Below are 22,232 nucleotides of genomic sequence, written 5' to 3'. Positions count from 1 at the left end.
GTTCGCCACCCCTGGATTAGGGGGACTGGTGGAAATGGATAGCTGATGGAGAGGGAGGAGTGCGTGATGGGGGGATGATGACAAAAGAGGAGTGTGTGATGGAGGGATGATGGCAAAAGAGGAGTGTGTGATGGCAAAAGAGGAGTGTGTGATGGAGGGATGTCTCACCCGAGGAGGTTCAGGTACGAAGGAAGGGGGAGGGCTGGGCTCTCGAAGCACCTCGCGACTGCCAGACCTGCGCATGGGGGGCTGAGGACGGCCTCTCTGCAACACACGCACACGCACACGCACACACACATGAACAAGCAGACACTTTACTTCTTTGGAACAACAGATGCTAGATAGTGAGGTAACACTTTACTTAAAGCCAACATTAGAAGCGCATTTATAACAAATTATAATGCACATTATAATTACTTACAACGTATTATGACTACACTCATAATGCTTCATGATGCTTTATATTAACAGTTATGAATAACTATGAATCTAGCTTATAATGCTTTATAAATCCAAGGGTGTCATGAGTGCTCATGACTGGCTATAAACAACAGGCTGCCTGATGGGGCTTATAGTACATTATGAGTACCTATACCCCTCTATGCACAGACCTGGATGATAAACTGTCATAAGGGCTCATACGATGCTATAATGTTTCATGTGAGATCATAAGTCGTCAATGTGTGCTCTAAGTAAAGTGAAGTTCATATGGATGCATCTATAATGCACTGTATAATGCACATCTATAATGCATCATAATGTACTGTAAGCCCCATCAGGCAGCCTGTAGTTTATATCCAGTCATGAGCACTCATAATACTAGAGCTATATTCATTATAAGCTAGATTCATGGTTATTCATTATTGTTAACATAAAGCATCATGAAACATCATCGGTGAAGTCCGTAATGTGTTGTAAGTAATTATAATGTGCACTATAATTTGTTATAAATGCGCTCATAATGCGCTATAGATATGGGCTTCATAGAAAGTGTTATCGATAGTGATTTTGTGAATTGTAAGGCCTTTTTACACAAATCTCGGCCAAACACAAACATTTTAGGCATTTTGTCCAAAATATCAAAGATTAACACTTTAACGCTATATACAGACACAGCCACAGTTGTTTAAAGCACACTCTATGCAGCAGGAGAAAGACAATGCCTCATGCCTACAAACATCCTGCAGTTCATCTTTTCACCAGCGGAGGGCGGACGGACACCACAAATATTTGACCATTGATAGCGGGCGACACTCATTGACTTCGGCTTTCTCCTGTATTTCGTTTAAGCCCAATCTCTGGCCCCCTGCCAGTATTCTTCTCATAGTCTCTGGTGTCCTCATGTCATTTTTGACCCCCACACCCAATGCCCAAATTATTTTCCAGATTTTACTACTGATGTTGACGGGTAGCGTACAGTAGAGTACTTTTTATCAATCCCAATGGAAATTAAAGGGACACTGTGTGAGATTTTTAGTTGTTTATTTCCAGAATTCATGCTGCCCATTCACTAATGTTGCCTTTTTCATGAATACTTACACCACCGTCAAATTTTAAGTATTAATTTTTGACTGTAAAATTTGCACTTCTCATACATGAAAAGGGGGGATCTTCTCCATGGTCCGCCATTTTGAATTTCCAAAAAATAGCCATTTTTAGCTGCAAAAATGGCCCTACTTGGACCATACTAGAAAATATTAGTTAATTACTTAGTAAACTTTCATGTAAAGATCAAATTTGGCAATAGGCAGCCCAGTTTCAATGAGCAGCATAGTTGCAGTACCTTTTTTGACCATTTCCTGCACAGTGTCCCTTTAAGGTGTCTGACAGCTTACATAACTACATGCATATTAAACATACACAAAGACCTAATACACATTATTGTACATTGCAGTAAACATATAGCACACACTTGAGTACAGCAATCTGCCTTACATCAGTTCACATACCCAATCAGGTGCTCTCTCTCTCTCTCTCTCACGCTCACACGCACACACACCTTGCATAAATACAGCAATATTTTTCCTTTTGACTTGTGGATGGAATAAAGTATGGTCAGGTTGGTATATGCAGTCCCCATCTCACACAGCAGCAACGACGCGATTGGACGCCGCAACTCAACTGATTGACAGGTGTGCACTCACCTCCCCTGATTGGACGGTCTCCGAGGAGCGGCTGATGCCGGACACCTGGGGCTCCTCGGTTGGCTCGTCCAGCTCGTTGTCGGTGTAGGCCCCGCCCTCGTCGGCCGTGTCGTCGTAGTCGGTGAGGCGGCTGTCCAGGCTCAGGTAGTCTGCAGCCGACAGGTAGGACATGCAGTCCTCCTGGAGATCCAGGTCCTCGTCAGCACCCTCCAGCTGCATACACACACAGTCAGTCATTCATACATTTGTTTGTTTATTTGATAATGACAATGCACATTAATCAATACATCAGCTAAGAAGTCCGACAGGCGGACAAAGATGCGTCCGTTTATGTACTGCAGCCTTGTGGACACAGGAGGGAATTACAATTAGAGAATGCGTTTCAGACGGACAGACAGACAGACTGACATATCCTCTTAAAGAGATGCTAGGACGCATCTAAAAGGCATCAATATAGCCGGAGTTAGCATAGTTGCTAGCCGTTGTCCTAAGGCAGGTAATAAAACAAATAACAATACAACAGGACAGCCTGACGGAAGACAATTTCATTCAAGGCGACCACTTCCATCCATGGATAAGCCTCAACTCCCACAACACAAAAATTCCACAAAATCTTCTACAATCAACAAGTTAGTGCAAAAAAAATAAAAAAAATACAAATCTCAAAGTGTCTTGCACAGATACAGAGGCGCACACAGCACAGACACTCACCTTGCCCTCACACACCCAGACTGCCCTGTCTTGCTGCGCCCGTATTGACTCCTTCAGGCTGCCGTACCAGGCGTCATGGGACGAGTTCAAGTCTATGGTGTCTGAAATTGAAAAAACATGTATGTGAATACGAGTTATCACGAAGAGCCAATACCAGAGAATACCAGAGAATACCAATCTGATACGTACATGGGGACTATAAGCAATAGAATATGCTGTACTTCAGATAATCAAGCATGTGTAAATAGACAAATTTATACAGCTCATTTCGACAAAGCATTTGTACAACATATAGGAAAAAGGCAAATAGCAAAACACACCACAACATAACTATACAATTTGTGCAAAGAATACAAGCGTGTACTGTGTACCTGTGAAGAGGTAGCCACAGGTTTTGCGTAGCTTGATGGCCTGTTCGTAGAGCTTGCGCGCGCTGCGGTTGGAGGCGGGCATGAGGCGTTTCCTCATGCTCTTCAGGCCCTGCTTGCTGTCGGGGTTCAGGAAGATGACGATGGGGTACCACTGGGTGTAGTTCAGCGTGTCCACCGCCTTGGGGGTCACGTCCAGCAGAGCATGCCTGTCCTACACGTGCAGACACACACAGACACAAGCAGGTTTTAAAAAACATACAGTCCCAGGAAAAAGTTTGTACACCCTTTGAAATTTCTTACGTTTCTGTCAAAATTGGTCATAAAACGTGGTCTGTTCTTCCCTGTAATCACAAGAAGGAACAACCAGAGGGTGCTTTAACTAATTCAATCCAAACATTTACAAGTTTTCATATTTGTATTGGCCATAAGATATAAACATTCACAGGACGGCAAGGCATAAGTAAGTACAACCTGTCCTACACGTGCAGACACACACAGACACACACACATACACACAAAAATACTCAATGATTTTAAGACACTCAGAAAACAAACCACTGCTGTTCATACTGTGCAAGTAGAGAGACAGACTCACTTGTTCTATGATCTGTCGAATGGTGTTGAGGCGCACCACCCCCGATCCCACATCTGAACCTGCGTCTCTTGGCTCCGTTTCTGTCACAACACACAGAGGATACGAGAGAAATGCATTTATTTATTTATTTATTTATTTATTTATTTGTAGTTTATTTGGCAGGGACAATGCAGTGCACATTGTTACAAACATGACATGGCAGAGCCATGACACAACTTGCAGATGTGAGTACATGGAAGGTTTATAGCTAGATAGCTAATTTAGAATCTATACCACAACACACACAGAGGATACGAGAGAAATGCATTTAGAATCTATACCACAACACACAGAGGATACAGGAGAAATGTATTTAGAATGTATACCATAACTATTCTAGACACACAGACATAATATATACTCACACACACTGGTGTACATATAGACACAAAACCCAAAAATTGGGAGGAGGATATGCAGATGTGATATGTCAAATGATCACATGTCAAATCACAAATAGGGCTTGCACATAATTTAACATATCTGAACAAAATTTAAATGAAGACACATCTCAGTGTACACACAAGAAAAACAGCAACTTACTGGCCATGATAAACTCATCAGGGAACTCTTTCACAAGTTTTTCGGTGGCTGAATCGACTATGGGTCCAAACAACACGACTGGCCTCTTGAATCCAGCTGCAAGGAACCAGAAAACAGACACAGGATTAAAAGATTTGCAGTATGTTCAGTCTGTTTCGACATCTCAATTTACTTTGGGTTCCGGAAAATACCTTTCCTACGCAACTATTGGGCTACGAGTTTAGACTAGTGTTTCTCAACGGGGGCTCTACAGCCCCCCAGGGGTGGTTGTGGAGCCCTAGGAGGGCGTTGAGAAGGAGACAGCTGTGAGGGGCGGTGCTTAGTTGTCAATGGAGGGGTGCATTAGTCAACTATTTTTTTAACACTAAGGAGGGTGTGGGCAGGCTTAGGATGAAGTCCAGGGTGTATTCATTCAAAAAAGGTTGAAAGCCACTTGTGTCTAGAGACAAACAAATCTGTCTACAAGTCTTGCGTGTCCCTTCTCTCAGCTGAGGAAGGGATTATTTTAAAGCCCGCACACCCAAAAACATCTGTCCAGGGAGCAGGACAACCAAATCGCTAGACTAGATTACTTCCACTTTTTTTATTTTTGCATGATGTTTCGGACCCGAAACGTTGTACAAAAATAAAAAATGTGTCAGTAAAAAATCCTGGTTGAAGTAAGTAAGTAAGTAAGTAAGTATGTCCTTTATTATCCCACAGTGAGGAAATTCATGTGTTGCAGCAGTAACGTACATACAGATTGTACAAAAAGCAGACGACATATATATAGACACAGGACCAGAAAGTTAAAAATATATAAATATAAATATAAATATAAATATAAATATAAATATAAATATAAATATAAATATAAATATAAATATAAATATAAATATAAACATAAATATGAATATAAACATAAATATATAAATATAAATATATAATGCATAAAATTGAGAGGTTATAAAAAAATATATATATAGAGATATTTCTGTAAATTGACCACACAATAAATACATTTTCATCTTTCTCTATCTACCTTCTCTCAGCACCACCCTCTCGTATATTAAAAAAAAAAGTGGTAGCAAAACATTCCTGGTTGAAGCAGACTTCATCATCTTTCTCTACCTTCTCTCAGCACCACCCTCTCGTATGCGGGGAAGCGTGTGGTGATGGTGGTGGGGGCGCTCAGGTCCTCTCTGCTCTTCCTCAGGTCCTTCTTCTTGGCCGCCCGCTGGCCCCTCAGCCTCCAGAAGTCGCCCCGGTCGCCCCCCGCCACGCGCTGCGCCTGCTGCACATTCGCCATCTGGTCCGCCCTGCAAAATCAAAAAAGACCGTGAGGTGCGCGCACATCCCAAAAAGCAATTGCAGTGGGTGCAGTATGTCAAAGGACGCACAAGAAAAAGGGAAATATCCACACACCACAAAAGCTGCTTGGTTGTAATTTAATGAAAAACAGGCGCAACGTTTTAACCTGCAAGGTGTCAGAGCAAACAGTGAGTGGGCAGGTCTACATATAGATAAGGGGCCAGAACCCTCATGCATCTCTCACACTCACACTCACACACATTCTCACACACTCTCACACACTCTCACACACTCACACACACTCACACACTCTCACGCTCTCACGCTCTCACGCTCTCACGCTCTCACACACTCTCACTCTCACTCTCACTCACACTCACACTCACACTCTCACTCTCACTCTCACTCTCACTCTCACTCTCACTCTCACTCTCACTCTCACTCTCACTCTCACTCTCACTCTCACTCTCACTCTCACTCTCACTCTCACTCACACTCACACTCACACTCACACTCACACTCACACTCACACTCACACTCACACTCACACTCACACTCACACTCACACACACTCACACTCACACTCACCTGCTCTTGTTGGGGACGGTGCCCTTCTCCAGGAACTGGTTGTCCTTGTCTGTGCGGATGGCCAGCCAGTGGCCCAGTTTGCCGTCGTACAGCGTGTCCACGATCTTGAAGACCTCCCCGCGGCCGAACGCCAGGCTCTGGGGACCCTCCTTCTCACACTCGAAGTGGGTACGCACGAAGAAGTTGTCCCCTCGCCCCGAATCCAGGATGTCTTGGTACACTGCAAACATGTGTGTGGAGATACAGACACATGAACAGTACAGACACAAACTGCATGCATCTCAGATACTCTGACGCAGGGCATTACATTAGCCTGACGGGCAAGACTGAATTCTGGCACTTACTGCTTACTAATAAATAGAAATCTAGGCTTACTAGGTCCTTACTAAGGTATTATTGGCAATAAATCCCTTATTGTGCATGAACAAGACATTTGCGAATACATGCCTGACAAAAGTTTGATTTTGCTAAGTACATGCCGTACAAGTTACTTATACAGACATTAATATTGTATATATTAGTGATTATATATGTAGCGCTAAAATAAAGTGTTACCCTCGGATGGTACACTAAGAATCCCTATTTTCAATGAGGAAAACTTTGTCTAATGTTTCACGTCCTCTTTAAAGGATCTTTGACCTTACCATCTGGTTTGCTCTGAGAGAGGATGGTGACGTCCTCTCCCTTGGGGATCTCCAGGAGCATCAGCACTGCATCCTCCCTCACCATCCCACGGAAGTCCACATTATTCACCTGCATAACAGCGCAAGACATTCAACATTATTCATCACGATTCAGAGAACAAGAACACAGAACATGGAAGTACAGACAGACAGACAGACGAGAGGGCTACTGGTAACAAGAGCAATATGACAGCTGAAGGTTGAAAGATAAGGGGGCAGAACAGGTTCTACTTCAAACGAATGAGATATTAAAGATAAAGGGTAAAAAATGCACCAACTATTGATAGCTTTAAATCTAGACTCAAGACAAAGCTGTTCTCAGATGCTTTCCCCTAGCCTAAATTTATTATTATTATTTTTATTTTAATGTTTATTTAATTTCTTTTATTTTATTTTATTATTATTTTTACCTTTTATTTTAATGTTTTAAGTGTTTTTTGACTCTAATTTATTTCCTTCTTTCTTCCCTGTTCTTCCCTTTCATTTACATTTGTTAACTTTGTGAAGCACATTGAGTTGCACCTGTGTATGAAATGCGCTATATAAATAAACTAGCCTTGCCTTGCCTAAAGATATCGTTAAGAAGTATTGAGTAATGACTGTGAAGAGATATTGAACTAGAAATTCACTAGGACAGTGCAAACCTTCACCAAGGAAGCTGGAAGTTAGAAACTGGAATCGCCCTATCCCACAACGGTGAACAATCTTTTTTTTTTTTAAATCCTGGATCTGGATTGTGATCTCGATCACCATCAAAATGTAACCACTTGTCATTTCTAACGACTCCACAAAATTTCATGAGAATGTTGAGGACAGATACGATAGATGGAGACAGGGATGAGCTGTAGAGTCAGCCAAGATGCCCAAGTGAAGAAAACTGTACTGCCCTACAAAGACAAAGTGCAGTAACTACACATTTTGTCAACGTTGAGTTTAGACTGAAAATGGTCTTCATAACACCTCCTTTACATCTTGTGACCAAGCCTTATGGTGCCCGGCCGGTTATAGACATATGGGCATGTCAAATTTGCAGAAACTATAATATCCAACCTAATATCAAGGCTTTGAAGGCCTTATCTCAGTTTCCATGGTGGTGTAGTTACTGCACTTTGCCTTTGTAGGGCAGTGTAGTGTGACGTGCCTTCATGATCTGGTCTCCTGTGCGTAGGCCCTCTGCCTCAGCAGGGCTGTCCTCAGACACCTCCGCTATGAAGATGCCCACGTCATTACCCCCCGCCAGACGAAGACCCACGCTGTCAGACTTCTGGAAACGCACCATCACCGTGTTGGGTCTGCCACACACACACACAATAACACACACACACAATACAATACAATACAACCTGTATTTATATAGCGCAATATCACAACTAAAGTTGTCTCAAAGCGCTTTCAAAATACACATACACACATATACACTTTCCCACATTCACACACCAGCTCTGGAGGCTGCCGCACAGCGCCAATTGCCAATAACACACACACACACACAGACACCCACAGACACACAGACACACACACACACACACACACACAAACACACACACACACACAGACACCCACAGACACACAGACACACACACACACACACACACACAAACACACATACAACTGGGATTCTACGCATCATCCCTCAGCTTGCAGGTGCATCACAGTGGGACAAACATCACTTAGAAGTAGAGGCTAGAGCACACTGCAGCTTACAGTAGTATTTTAAGTTTTTATTGCATACAAACACCCGATGTTGCTACAACTTGTACGTAGTCCAACACGCACATATTTGTGTCAACTACTGTAACTCAATGATAAATGGTGTGTGTGTGTGTGTGTGTGTGTGTGTGTGTGTGTGTGTGTGTGTGTGTGTGTGTGTGTGTGTGTGTGTGTGTGTGTGTGTGTGTGTGTGTGTGTGTGTGTGTGTGTGTGTGTGTGTGTGTGTGTGTGTGTGTGTGTGTGTGTGTGTGTGTGTGTGTGTTCTCCCACTGACCCATAGATGTCCAGGTCCTCTGGGCTGGGCTTGAGTGGGGGTTTGGGAGGCCTGGACGAGGACTTGACCTTTGGGGGAGCTTTGACCTTTGGAGAGGCGGGGACTGCAAAAAGAAAACAACAATGAAAACGATGTGTCAGCATATAAATACAGTAGGTTTTTTTGTTTACAAACATTTGTGCTGTGAGGAGGGGCAAGATACTAAGTAGCCAGCTATATGAGCTCATTTTTTGACAATTTGAGGTTGAACAGTGCGCAGTCAGAGTTGCGCAGCCAAGGATTGTTTGCAAACGGTAAACCCATGTATTGATGACTTAATTATGTGTGAGAGTTTGTGTGCTCTCATATACAGTACATACAGTATATTGCCTGTTTGATTTTCACAAAGTCGGCACACCTATATCGCAAGGAAACCCTTCAAAAGGCAAACTGGTTGGGGGTTCAGCAAGTTGGAAGGATGCCATGGTAAAATTTTGGAACCCCTGGCTTACAAAGTTAGCCTGACAATGCCATCCTATGTACTCCACCCAAAGCAAACAGCCAATTAGCAAACAGTTGAGAATGGTGATGCAGAACTCAACCGCAAAGCCCATTACTTATTTGGTTAAGGTAACACTATTCACACTTCCGTTTTGTTATTTGTATGCTTTTGCGACACTATATCGTAACAGTCATGCTAATAAAGAACAATATGGGTTTTAATTTGAATTCGGAACGCCAATGAATTTAAATGACAGAATAAGATTAGACCATCTCCCACCCTCCACGGAGACAGATTCCTCTTAGCTTTCGCCAGTCTGTTTGACGGAGTCAACAGTCGGCTTTCGCCCAGGCTATTACAGAGTGTCTGCACAGGACTAAGGATTAATACCTGGAGGCTCAGGCGTCATCTCTCTTGGCGCCTCCCTTTCCCTTGGGGAGGGCGGAGCCTGTTCCTCAGGAGGACGGAAGGGCGTCGCCATCGCACCCATTTTAGCCAATCGGTTTGGCGGGTCATCCCTATAAGAGAGGGCATAAAATAACTTAACAAAGCGGGAAGAAAACCTCCAAAAACCTGTTACATGCCCGAGAAGGAAGCAATCCCATTGAGCCATCAATGCTTACCTCGGTCTGTCCCGAAGCCTCTCATTGGACGAATGAGAAGAGAGATCTGATTGGTGGGCTCGTCGATCCTCTTGAGGTGAGTAAGAACGATATGACTCAATCTCTGAGATATCTAAAAACACACAAAATGGCCTCAGTAAGACAGGAGCTTTGGAAGGAAGAAATATATCCTGATAATCCAGAGAGCACGTGTGTGTGTGTGTGTGTGTGTGTGTGTGTGTGTGTGTGTGTGTGTGTGTGTGTGTGTGTGTGTGTGTGTGTGTGTGTGTGTGTGTGTGTGTGTGTGTGTGTGTGTGTGTGTGTGTGTGTGTGTGTGTGAGTGTGAAAGAGAGAGAGAAAGGAGACGTAAGACAAACTGGTTTGTCATGGCGTGTAAACCTTATACCTTAAAGCCTATAAGTGTGTGTGTGTGTGCATGTGTGAGTAATGTACAGTATGTGCGCGCGCGTGTGTGTGTGTGTGTGTACCATCCAGTTCTGAGTCGCTGTCCTCCATGGGGGGCACCCTGACCAGCACCTGCTGCCTGTCCCTCTGCACGGTCAGCTGCAGACGGCCGCGAGACTTCTCGATCAGGCGGCCCGCGTCACCCAGAGACAGGTTCTCCGTCACCGTGCCGTTAATCTAAGCATACAAACACTGTGGTTAAATTTTTATTCTAATATGATTCTTATGTAGATTCTTATATGTACATGTATATGCAGGAATATAGAGGTATATGTATGTGACTGTATATATATGAAGAGTTCAGATGCAAAACGCCCTAACTCCATTTCTGGAGACCTGCACTTCAATATTTTTAGAGAACCCAGTTGTTGGTTTGGTTTACATTCATGTACATGATAATACATATAAATAGTCATATTACATAAATAAAACAAAAAAAATATGCAATTTTGATAGCTTTGTATTAAATAAAAATTGATTCAGATTATTTTCTGAAAAGGCACTTAGGGGTTTTTGCATCTGAACTCTTCATATATAGTTCCAGTTGTGTTAAGTATTGGGTAAACTGTGCTCGAGTGTGAGGGCCTATCAACTGAGGTGCGATTGAGCTGATTAGCATATGAGAAGGCTCTGGGCTGGTTGGGCCAAGGGCTATAAAAGACTAAACGATGCTACAGGCTGGTGGGCCTTTCCTGCTAGGGGTACCATGAACACAGTGATGTCCCTCGCAGACAATGTCTCCTGTTCCACTATGGAGCAGTAATAAAATATCTGCAGTAAACTCACCAGATCAAGAGTGACTGTCTGACATTAATAAGAAAAAACCCACAACACACACAGCATGAGAGAGGCTGCATGGTCATGAATGCATACAGACAGATACACAGACATACAAACAGCATGCAGTGAGTTGCAGGACGTGAGTATACCCACAAACAAGGAAATACAGACAGAAGAGGCGTGGCTTTGGTCATGGTGGGCTTCTTGCACATTTGGTTGATATTCAGCTAGTGTTCGGACTACAAAGAAATGTTTAATTCATTTTTTTCACGATACGCATATCATCACTCTTGATATCGCAATATTGATACATTTTCAATATATTGTGCAGCCCTATTAGCGAGATGATGATGATGCTGTTTATGATGATTGTGAGTATTCCTTGAGGATGATGTCTCCCTATTCTAAAGTGTTAGCGAGATGTTGATGATGATTGTGAGTACCTTGAGGATGATGTCTCCCTATTCTAAAGTGTTGATACGAGATGATGTTGATGATGTTGAGTAGTACCTTGAGGATGATGTCTCCCTATTCTAAAGTGTTAGTGAGATGATGTTGATGATGATGAATAGTACCTTGAGTATGATGTCTCCCTATTCTAAAGTGTTAGTGAGATGATGTTGATGATGATGAATAGTACCTTGAGTATGATGTCTCCCTATTCTAAAGTGTTAGCGAGATGATGTTGATGATGATAATGCTGAGTACCTTGAGTATGATGTCTCCCTATTCTAAAGTGTTAGCGAGATGTTGATGATGATGATGATGAGTAGTACCTTGAGGATGATGTCTCCCTATTCTAAAGTGTTAGCGAGATGTTGATGATGATGAGTAGTACCTTGAGGATGATGTCTCCCTATTCTAAAGTGTTAGCGAGATGATGTTGATGATGATGAGTAGTACCTTGAGGATGATGTCTCCCTATTCTACAGTGTTAGCGAGATGATGTTGATGATGTTGAGTAGTACCTTGAGTATGATGTCTCCCTATTCTAAAGTGTTAGTGAGATGATGATAATGCTGAGTACCTTGAGTATGATGTCTCCCTATTCTAAAGTGTTAGCGAGATGATGTTGATGATGATAATGCTGAGTACCTTGAGTATGATGTCTCCCTCCTGCAGGTGTCCTTCCTTATGGGCCAGTCCAGTGCTGCTCATCTCCTTTATGAACAGCTGACTGCCCAGACGCAGACCATACTCTGGACACACAACACACACAAATTACATTACATTATATTGCATTTGCCAGATGCTTTATAACAAAAGTGACTTTCAAAAGAGGGCACACACATACTCACGCGCACACACACACATAACTCTGGACGAACCACACACACACACACACACACACACACACACACACACACACACACACACACACACGTAAAGTAGAGTGTGAGTGTGATGATATGTTGTGGGTCAGTGACGTTTCAGCAGCAGCACACATCAGGGTGGCGCAACGATAGATATTTCTTTGTTTATTTTTAGTGGACAATCCAAGATGCATATTCATAATTTCCAGCATATCAACCACCAATTACTAATTCATTTACAGCCATTGACTTTGTGACTGCATTATGTCTCTCTGGAAGGCGTAATGTACAGTACCTTCGCTGGGCCTGTTCTTGAGCAGCAGGACGCTGAGCGGGGGGTCGAGGGGGGGCTGGGGCCCGCGTTGCCTCGTGGGCGGGGACGGCCGGTGGTCCAGCTGCTCTCGGCTGGCGCTCCTCTTCATGGGCTCCGGGGGGCCCCGCCGCTGATGCTCGCTGATGTCACTCGGCGCCCGCTCACGGCCCGCGTAGCTCCCCGCCGGGCTGTGGGAGCGGTCCAGCATGTGCTCGCTGCGATAGCGCCGGTCCGGACTGGGCTCACGGTCTAGGGTGCGTTCGCTGCGGTACCGCCTGTCGGGACTGTGGTCTCGGTCCAGGGTCCGTTCGCTGCGGTACCGCCGATCGGGACTGTTGTGGTCGCGATCCAGCGCCCGTTCGCTGCGGAACCGCCGGTCGGGACTGGGCTCGTGATCTCGGTAGCCGCCGCCACCGCCGTAGTTGGGACTGTGATCCCGCTCTCGGCCCATGTCTCTGTCAAGAGTGCGGTCGCTGCGGTATCGAGGGTCGGGGCTGCGCTCGCGGTCCAGGACGCGCCCACGGCTGCCGTCGCGACGATAGGCCCGGTCGGGGGTGTGGTCGCGCTCCCCCCGCCGCCCCTCCCTCTCGCCACCATAGCCCCCTCCTCTTCGCTCCAGGCTGGCGTCGCGTGGCGGGGGGCCGGCGCTGTACACGCTACGTCTGTCGTCGTAATCGTAGTCGTCGTTGTAGTCGCCGCTGAACACCCGGTCGTCGGGGGAGGGTGCCCGTATGCCTACCGGAATCTTTCGTGGCCGTTTCACCAACTGAAAAACACAAATATCAATGTCAAATTGATTTGTAAATTTACGTACAGTATAACCGTTACCCACAGGACTAAAACTGGGTTTCACCAGACAAACACCCACACACCACACTTAACACCAAAACAGTGAATAATTCAGGCATCAAAAACAGAATAGGAGAGCAAAGAAACTTACAATTTTGGCCACTTTGCCACATTTTCGGAGAGTGTTGACTGCAAAAGAGTGTTCGACTCCCTCCATCCGCACATTATTCACCAGCATCACCCGGTCATTTTCACTGTGGCCAGCGGGGGGACACAAAGAGGCAGAGGTTGAGAAACATGCGTGTCAAGTTAGGGAGTGCATTTCATCAACAGACCGCTGTCAAAGTCAGATCAAGATCAAAGAGGTGCAACAAATGCTCTCGTCTTTCCACCCCAGACGGAACTTTTTTTTAACAACTTTGGTGAATAACAATAGACAACAACAGTCGAGAACAACAGACAGCAACGGAGTTAGAGGTTATGGAAACTATCAAAAGAAAGCAAAGTTATGGAAACTATCAAAAGAAATCAGAACACACACACACAAACACACCCACAAAAATCACACCCACAAAAATCACACACACACACACACACACACTAAGATGCAGAGGAGAAGTAGGACAGTCAGCCTGGAACATTGTGCTAGGTTAAGAAGTAGGGTATAGGTGGGAGTAAAGAAAGGACAAGGAGACTTTGCATTAGCATACACTTTGCATTATATTATATTTAGCATACACTTGCAAAGTGACTTACAAAAGAGGACATAGACAGAAACGTAAAATAAGTTGGGAAAGTGCACAGGGTACAGAGACATACTAAGGTGAGCCCAGATGAGGTAGTAGGGATGTGCAAAAATGTGGTGAGGTAGGTTTTAAGACAGAGATAGTAAAGAGAGAGAGGTTCCATTGGCCCATTGTTTCCAGGTTCTATTATTGCAAGGGGGAGGGGGGGTAAATCCCCCTTTAGGCAGACCTAGGCAGACCTAAGAACTGTTCTATTCAATGTAGGAGCATTATGACACGCCGCTTTAGGCAGACCGGAACCTGGTCATGTTAGGTGCCCATAGCAACCTATTACAATGGCATATCTCTATACTTAAAGAATCTCTGGTTAAGAGGTGGAGGTGGAGGTGTAAGTGAGATGGGGTGAGGTGGGGTGGGTACCCACAAGAGCAGTCCCTCTGCTGGTCCTCCGGGCAGCACGTCTGACACCATGATGGACGTCTCCCCCGTGTCCTCGTGAGGGTTGTCCCGCCCACCTGACACCGCCATCCCAAAGCCCATCTTGGGATCCTAAAACACACACACAAACAGGCAAATACAGACACACACACACACGCACGCACGCACGCACGCACACGCACACAGGACATGCACACACACACGCANGCGCATGCACGCACATGCGCACACGCATGCACGCACACACACACGCACGCACGCACGCACGCACACGCGCATACACACACACACACAGACACACATGCGCGCACACACATACACATACCAGTGTCAAAGATGCTATATTTCTCTGTTGTCCTGTCTCCCCACACCCAACATAATGGTAATGTTGAATATGTTCAATGTATTTCTGTGCTGTTTTAACAGCATGTGGCTGTGTCTAATAGGGGTGTAAATCACAGCCGTCTCGATGATGCGATACGGTATCGATTTCTTAAATCAGGGATTCGACTTTTTTCAATACTTAAGAATTCCCCACGATACGATGCGATTCGGTTCGATTCGATTTTTTCCAATTACTTTTCCACTACTATTGTGTTATGGAGCTAGGGCATTGCACAGGGGCCAGCGATTCGATTCTTTTCGATTCTTAAGAATGCCCCACAATACGATGCGATTCGATTAAATCACCGGCCGATACTTCCGATACATTGATACATTTCGATTTTATTTACATCCCTAGTGTCTAAGCAACTTTCCAAAAGAGCCATCAGCACAGTCTAGTCTGGCTCTCCCTGCAACACCTCAAACTCACTCACAGAATAAGAGCCTCCTCCAGACACTGGTTCCAACAATGTGGCCTTGCTCTGTCAACATTCGATTCCACTGTTTTCAGTACAACCCCACACACCGGCACCGATGTCCTTTGATGTACACGGATGCCGTTTATGGCAGAGCTGCCCCTTCTTTACCCATCCTCTGCTGTGATGAAATTGACCAGTCGTTGTTTACATCACGTCTGTGGCAGTGTGCGGGGGTAACTGAAATTGTCGGAACCGATAGTGCCTCCCAGTGTTATCAGACTCAGAACCGATAGTGCCTCCCAGTGTTGTCAGAACAGGAGGTCCTAAACCTCAGAAGATCCAAATCTCACACAACATTCAATAAAGCCGTACAGGACATTAGGGGTGTAAATCACAACCTCCATGACGCTACGATGCCATATCAATTTCTTAAGGCAGCGATTTGATTATTTTAGATACCTAAGGATGCCCCGCGATACGACACGATTTGATTCGATCGTCAGCCGTTGGATCAACGCATACAGCAATGATTATTTACACCCCCACAGCACATACTGTACCTCATAGAACAGTCCTCACAGGGCATACCACACAAGATCTTAATCGTACACTAACTGTCAATCATAGCTCACAATCATAGCCCACAGAAGCCAGTTCCACGCAAAAAACTTCAGGATACTAGTGGCGCAGCGCGCTAAGCCCCCCAGATTTGGGTTTGCATGCCCACAGGACCCCGGTTCGAGTTCGGGGTCATTTCCCGATCCCACCCCGTCTCTCTGTCCCACTCACTTCCGGTCACCATCTCAGACTGTCCTATCAAATAAAGGCATGAAAGCCCGTACAAATATATAGATACATATTTTTTTTTTAAAAACCTTCAGGATACTCCTGAATAGGGATCACAGATTATGTCATGAACCAAAAATATCTGCAACCTCAGGCCAAACCCTCACAGGGGAAACCTGGAACTGAAGGGCAAACCTGTCTGGGCAAGCCCATCGGACCGAAACCTTAAAAGGCAACTCTGACTACGCCGTAAGTCATATGGAAATCAGACCAACTGAAACCAGACCAACTGAACAACAGCTTTTGTAGGAAGAAAGAATTACCTTTTAACTGCTGTGTATATGAGTGCAGCCATGTGTGTCAATGTGTGAGTCTCTTTTGCTATTTGTGTGTGTGACCTCACGTGAGTGTAAGCATGGGAAAAAAAGCGTCAGTGTACTTTTTCCTGGAGTATGTGCCATGGAAGCACATTCTACAACAGTCACTCACGACACAAAAAACTGCATTATCAATTACCCTCTCTCATTTAGATGACTTGAAGCTCTATTTCTTTCCATCACTGAAACAACCAAGTGTGAAAATATCAACAAATCCACAGCATATTCAAAGACAAAGACAAAGTGAAACTATCTTGTAGGCAAGTGTGTGCGTGTGCGTGTGCGTGTGCGTGTGCGTGTGCGTGTGCGTGCGTGCCTGCGTGCTTACCCGGTGGAGGGTGACGGTGTATTGTTCCCACACCACCTCCTCCATTTCTGGCTCCTGCGAAGAGAAGAGGAGTGGAGAGGGTTAATACAAGTAATTTGACAAAAAGCATCGACTAACAGGTACGGTAGCAACAAAGGGCAGTCTGTCTGGATAATGACTTGTTGGATAATAAACCGGAGGGATTTTAATGCCAGTTGTTCACAAATGTTTTTTTTTTTAATCAGGCACTGTAGAAGAAAACACCTGATTGAAAGGTATATATGATTTTTTTGTTTATAAACAACATTTTGTGAGGAGGGGCAAGATACAGGCAGCCAAATATGTGAGCTAATTTTTTTGACCGACAGCAGTTCCCAACAATCAAAGGTTGAGTTGTGCCCAGCCAGGGTCACGCAGCCAGCCAGGGAAAAAAACAAGAAAACCCATCTATACAAAGTACCTACAAAATGTGCGAACTCCATACCATTAAGAGCCAGGAGAGCCAGGTTCGAATCTACTCCGTCAATCTCTAGCACACCTACTATGTACCACCTATTAAAGGGACCCCCCTCAAAAAAAGTCTCACATGTGTAACAAAACACGCACACACACACACACACACACACCGTCGGACGCACCCCACTATGACCTGCTTCACAACCAAAGCACGAGTACTGTACAACATCTACAACTAAGCCATGTGGATCCTTATCTTATACTTTATTCTGCACATCTTTCACTTACAGACTTCACATTTAGTCACTCACACACACGCACGCACATACACACACACAGAAACAAATGTTCGCAATATCATCCAATTAATCAACACTTGCTAGGAATACAATCACACACACTTACAAAAACCTGTAACATGCAGAAAACTTTAAATTCAATTCCATTTAATTCACAATGAATGTACACAAATACCTTCCAGACCAAAGACACACTAATGAAGCCCGGTAGCATGCAAAACCATGTCAATTGTAATCTATAGCTGTACTCTCTCTACATCTGTCAAATTACACTTAGGTACTGAAAACGTACACATACACCTACACACACACACACCTACACACACACCTACACACACTTACGAAGCCCTGCAGTATGCGTATCGCCTTGACGGTGTGCACCCATTTCCTGTGAATCGAGAGGACAGTCTTCATGATGGAGTTATGAACTGTCAGCCGCCCGCCGCACAACTCAACTGTCTACTGGCAGCCACCGCATCTGTCCCTCCCGCCACACACACACACACACACACACACACACACACACACACACACACACACACACACACACACACACACACACACACACACACACACACACTCGGCACTGGCCTACATTCTCACTAAATCCTGGTGTCCTCTGCCATCCGTACACACAAGCAAAGGAACACACACACACACACACACACACACACACACACACACACACACACACACACACACACACACACACACACACACACACACACACACACACACACACACACACACACACACACACACACACACACACACACACACACACACACACACTAACTTATCTGCGCAGGACCACAATGCATTGTTCTAACACACATGCTCAGGGATTAAATGTGTGGGCTGATGACAAAACTGTTTATTTTCCTCGTGTTGAAAGCTGCCCATGAGGGAAAAAAATAGACCTGGATTCTGCAACATGTAGCGCGTCAACGCTAGTTTTACGTTAGCATCTCAACATCGGCAGAGATTCTTTAAGTATAGAGATATGCCAACATAATAGGTTTCTATGGGCACCTAACATGACCAGGTTCCGGTCTGCCTAAAGGGGCGTGTCATAATGCTCCTAGCATTGAATACAACAGTCCTCAGGTCTGCCTAGGTCTGCCTAAAGGGGGATTTCCCCCCCAATAATAGAACCCGGAAACAATGGGCCAATGGAACCTCTCTCTCTCTCTACTCTCTCTGACATCGGCCCAGCCCTCTGGGCACTGGACTGGACTGCTACACTGGTGGTGACCCAGGTTCCATTCTGGCCTGAGGTCATTTGCTGAACCTTCCACGTCTCTCGCCCGGGACCCCTAAATTACGTAGATGTAGGTGTCATAATTCCAACGCAAGAGGAGTATTTATGGGATTTAAAACTATGTGACATGGGAGACTAAGTTATCAATAATGCATATTGTTACATTTCTCCAATTATATTGATTTTCATCCCATTGGCCAAGGCCGCAGCCATATCTAGCCTGTGTGTTAATCCAGCCCTACCCGGAATAAAAGAATAGATGAGCTAAGAGGGCAAGAGAGAAGGGAAGACCATGACTTGAGTGTATCGTTACAGCCCTATATGCCAGAAGTGTTTTAGTGCATCCACTTTATAGGCACAGGTCTTCCAAGCACTAAAGTCTGAGCTAGCTACCTTCCCAGCATCCCGCCTAACTACTGACCAGCCCAGCATCCTGCCTAGCTACCAGCCCAGCATCCTGCCTAGCTACCAGCCCAGCATCCGGCCTAGCTACCAGCCCAGCATCCGGCCTAGCTACTGACCACCAGCATCCTGCCTAGCTACTGACCACCAGCCCAGCATCCTGCCTAGTTACCAGCCCAGCATCCGGCCTAGCTACTGACCACCAGCATCCTGCCTAACTACTGACCACCAGCATCCTGCCTAGCTACTGACCACCAGCCCAGCATCCTGCCTAACTACTGACCACCAGCCCAGCATCCGGCCTAGCTACTGATCACCAGCATCCTGCCTAACTACTGACCACCAGCCCAGCATCCGGCCTAGCTACTGACCACCAGCCCAGCATCCTGCCTAGCTACCACCAGCCCAGCATCCTGCCTAGCTACCACCAGCCCAGCATCCTGCCTAGTTACTGACCAGCATCCTGCCTAGCTACTGACCAGCCCAGCATCCTGCCTAGCTACTGACCAGCATCCTGCATAGCTACCAGCTGCCAAGCATCCTGTCTAGCTACTGACCAGCCCAGCATCCAGCATAGTTACCAGTCCAGCATCCTGCCTAGCTACTGACCACCAGCCCAGCATCCTGCCTAGTTACTGACCAGCAGCCCAGCATCCGGCCTAGCTACTGACCACCAGCCCAGCATCCTGCCTAGTTACCACCAGCCCAGCATCCTGCCTAGTTACCACCAGCCCAGCATCCGGCCTAGCTACTGACCACCAGCCCAGCATCCTGCCTAGTTACCACCAGCCCAGCATCCTGCCTAGTTACTGACCACCAGCCCAGCATCCTGCCTAGCTACTGACCACCAGCCCAGCATCCTGCCTAGCTACTGACCACCAGCCCAGCATCCTGCCTAGCTACTGACCACCAGCCCAGCATCCTGCCTAGCTACTGACCACCAGCCCAGCATCCGGCCTAGCTACTGACCACCAGCATCCTGCCTAGTTACTGACCACCAGCCCAGCATCCTGCCTAGTTACCAGTCCAGCATCCTGCCTGACTACCAGCTGCCCAATCTCCCTAGGCCTCCAATAGGATCACATACAGCACTGACCTAAACGACATGGCGCACAGCTGTTGCAGAGATATACACGCGCAGTACGTACACACAGAACACACAGTACACACAGTACACACCCACACACAATCTCTCTAATCCACTCGTGGAGGGGAGAGGCATCTGATGTATTGTGCTGAATACTACAGCATCACCCCAGGGGACCACCTCACAGATGTGCAAAACAAATCTAAAACCAACCTGCCTGAAACAATGCTATGTGACCTGGGATTGGGTGTCAAGTCAAATCGGCTTTATTGTCAATTTCTTTACATGCACTGGTCATACAAAGAATTGAAATTACGTTTCTTACTGTCCCATGCAGCAAGAAACGTAATTTCAATTTTTTGTCTGAGGAGGCCTACCCAAGATTGATTCAGTCAAAAGTCCCTCAACTGCCTCAACCATTTCAGTAAAGCCCCACAAGCACATACTACAAACACTTACACAACTATGTGCATCACAGTTAGCACAACTGAAATGTTAACGCATGTCACACTTCTACAGTATGTCTATGCTTGTCACAAACAAACATCCTTATATTTCTGAAAGCACCTAGACCAGGGATATCAAACTCAGGCCTGGGGGTCAATCAACCAGTGGTCTCCCCCATCCTCCTCCATGACTGAGGAACCCTGAGCATGGTACCGTCCTGCCGCACTGCTCTCTTGGTGCGCCATTGGGGGCTGCCCCTTGCACGGGTGAGGCACAAATGCAATTTCGTTGTGTGCAGTGTGCAGGGAACACTAATGTGCTGTGGAGTGCTGTGTCACGATGACAATGGGAGTTGGAGTTACCCAGTTGGGCTTTCAACTACTGAGAGCCATTATTGAGAGTTCTAGGATGGCCACATGTCTGTGGATTGCCTTACCTTAATGGTGCGCTTGCTGGGTACGGAGAGGCGGCGCAGGTACCAGTAACGGGCTTCTTTGGTCCAGTAGAACTTCTCAGAAGAAACACTGGTGCGGAGGCGCCCGGAGTTGGACAGCTCCCTATAACATGACACAGCACAATTGCAACACTCATGACTTCATTTAAGCTTACAGACTGAGGGAGGCCATGTTAGCCTGGTATGTATACGGCTAATGATGGCAGCTGATCTTCGGGAACAATATTCAACAATATTAAGTATAAGGGGGCAATTTGAGTGTTATGGATGTGACAGTTGGACTTAAAATGACAACACACAATCTAGTTATTTTCTATTCTTTCCCACTATTTTAAGTGTTGTAGGCATATGCTTTAAAGGCCTCCCCGCGCTAAGCCCCCCACATTTGGGCTTGCATGTCCATTGGGACCCAGGTTCGAGTCCGGCCGGGGTCATTTCCCAACAATATCTCTCTCCAGTTCATTTCCTGTCACCTCTCAAACTATCCTGTCATAATGGGACACCTAAGTCACGCCCTTCTACTTCCGAGTCGTGGGGCTGAAGCGCTCAAAATTTTGAATGGGAGTTAATGGAGCGAGTCAAGCTAAATCCTCATCCCGTTTGGCATGTGCTCCGGATTTCACATATGATGGCAGTGAATTTAAAAGGTTTGGATTTGCGCCGTAAGACCACTCATTT

At 45.7% G+C, this 22,232-nt stretch overlaps 1 protein-coding gene across 2 annotated transcripts in view; it reads right to left on the bottom strand.

Moving 5' to 3' along the window:
* The window catches only part of tjp2a (tight junction protein 2a (zona occludens 2)), a 38,840-nt gene that overhangs the window by 9,208 nt on the left and 7,400 nt on the right, over positions 1 to 22,232 (bottom strand). For both annotated transcript variants that reach the window (XM_063212270.1, XM_063212271.1), the window contains exons 2-21: positions 21,537 to 21,657; positions 17,170 to 17,223; positions 14,862 to 14,986; positions 13,843 to 13,945; positions 12,885 to 13,668; positions 12,372 to 12,475; positions 10,520 to 10,673; positions 10,053 to 10,164; positions 9,820 to 9,947; positions 8,949 to 9,051; positions 8,106 to 8,256; positions 6,926 to 7,034; positions 6,282 to 6,501; positions 5,514 to 5,701; positions 4,404 to 4,499; positions 3,822 to 3,901; positions 3,227 to 3,437; positions 2,856 to 2,956; positions 2,145 to 2,357; positions 169 to 264 (exon numbers count right to left, since the gene is read on the bottom strand). In XM_063212270.1, coding sequence (XP_063068340.1) covers positions 169 to 264; positions 2,145 to 2,357; positions 2,856 to 2,956; positions 3,227 to 3,437; positions 3,822 to 3,901; positions 4,404 to 4,499; positions 5,514 to 5,701; positions 6,282 to 6,501; positions 6,926 to 7,034; positions 8,106 to 8,256; positions 8,949 to 9,051; positions 9,820 to 9,947; positions 10,053 to 10,164; positions 10,520 to 10,673; positions 12,372 to 12,475; positions 12,885 to 13,668; positions 13,843 to 13,945; positions 14,862 to 14,986; positions 17,170 to 17,214 — 3,123 coding nt within the window. In that variant the 5' untranslated portion in view covers positions 17,215 to 17,223; positions 21,537 to 21,657. The remainder of the gene's footprint in view (positions 1 to 168; positions 265 to 2,144; positions 2,358 to 2,855; positions 2,957 to 3,226; positions 3,438 to 3,821; positions 3,902 to 4,403; positions 4,500 to 5,513; positions 5,702 to 6,281; positions 6,502 to 6,925; positions 7,035 to 8,105; positions 8,257 to 8,948; positions 9,052 to 9,819; positions 9,948 to 10,052; positions 10,165 to 10,519; positions 10,674 to 12,371; positions 12,476 to 12,884; positions 13,669 to 13,842; positions 13,946 to 14,861; positions 14,987 to 17,169; positions 17,224 to 21,536; positions 21,658 to 22,232) is intronic.

This window comes from Engraulis encrasicolus, chromosome 12, assembly GCF_034702125.1.
Source record: "Engraulis encrasicolus isolate BLACKSEA-1 chromosome 12, IST_EnEncr_1.0, whole genome shotgun sequence".
Lineage (NCBI taxonomy): Eukaryota > Metazoa > Chordata > Actinopteri > Clupeiformes > Engraulidae > Engraulis > Engraulis encrasicolus.
This window is presented reverse-complemented; position numbering and strand designations above follow the sequence as displayed.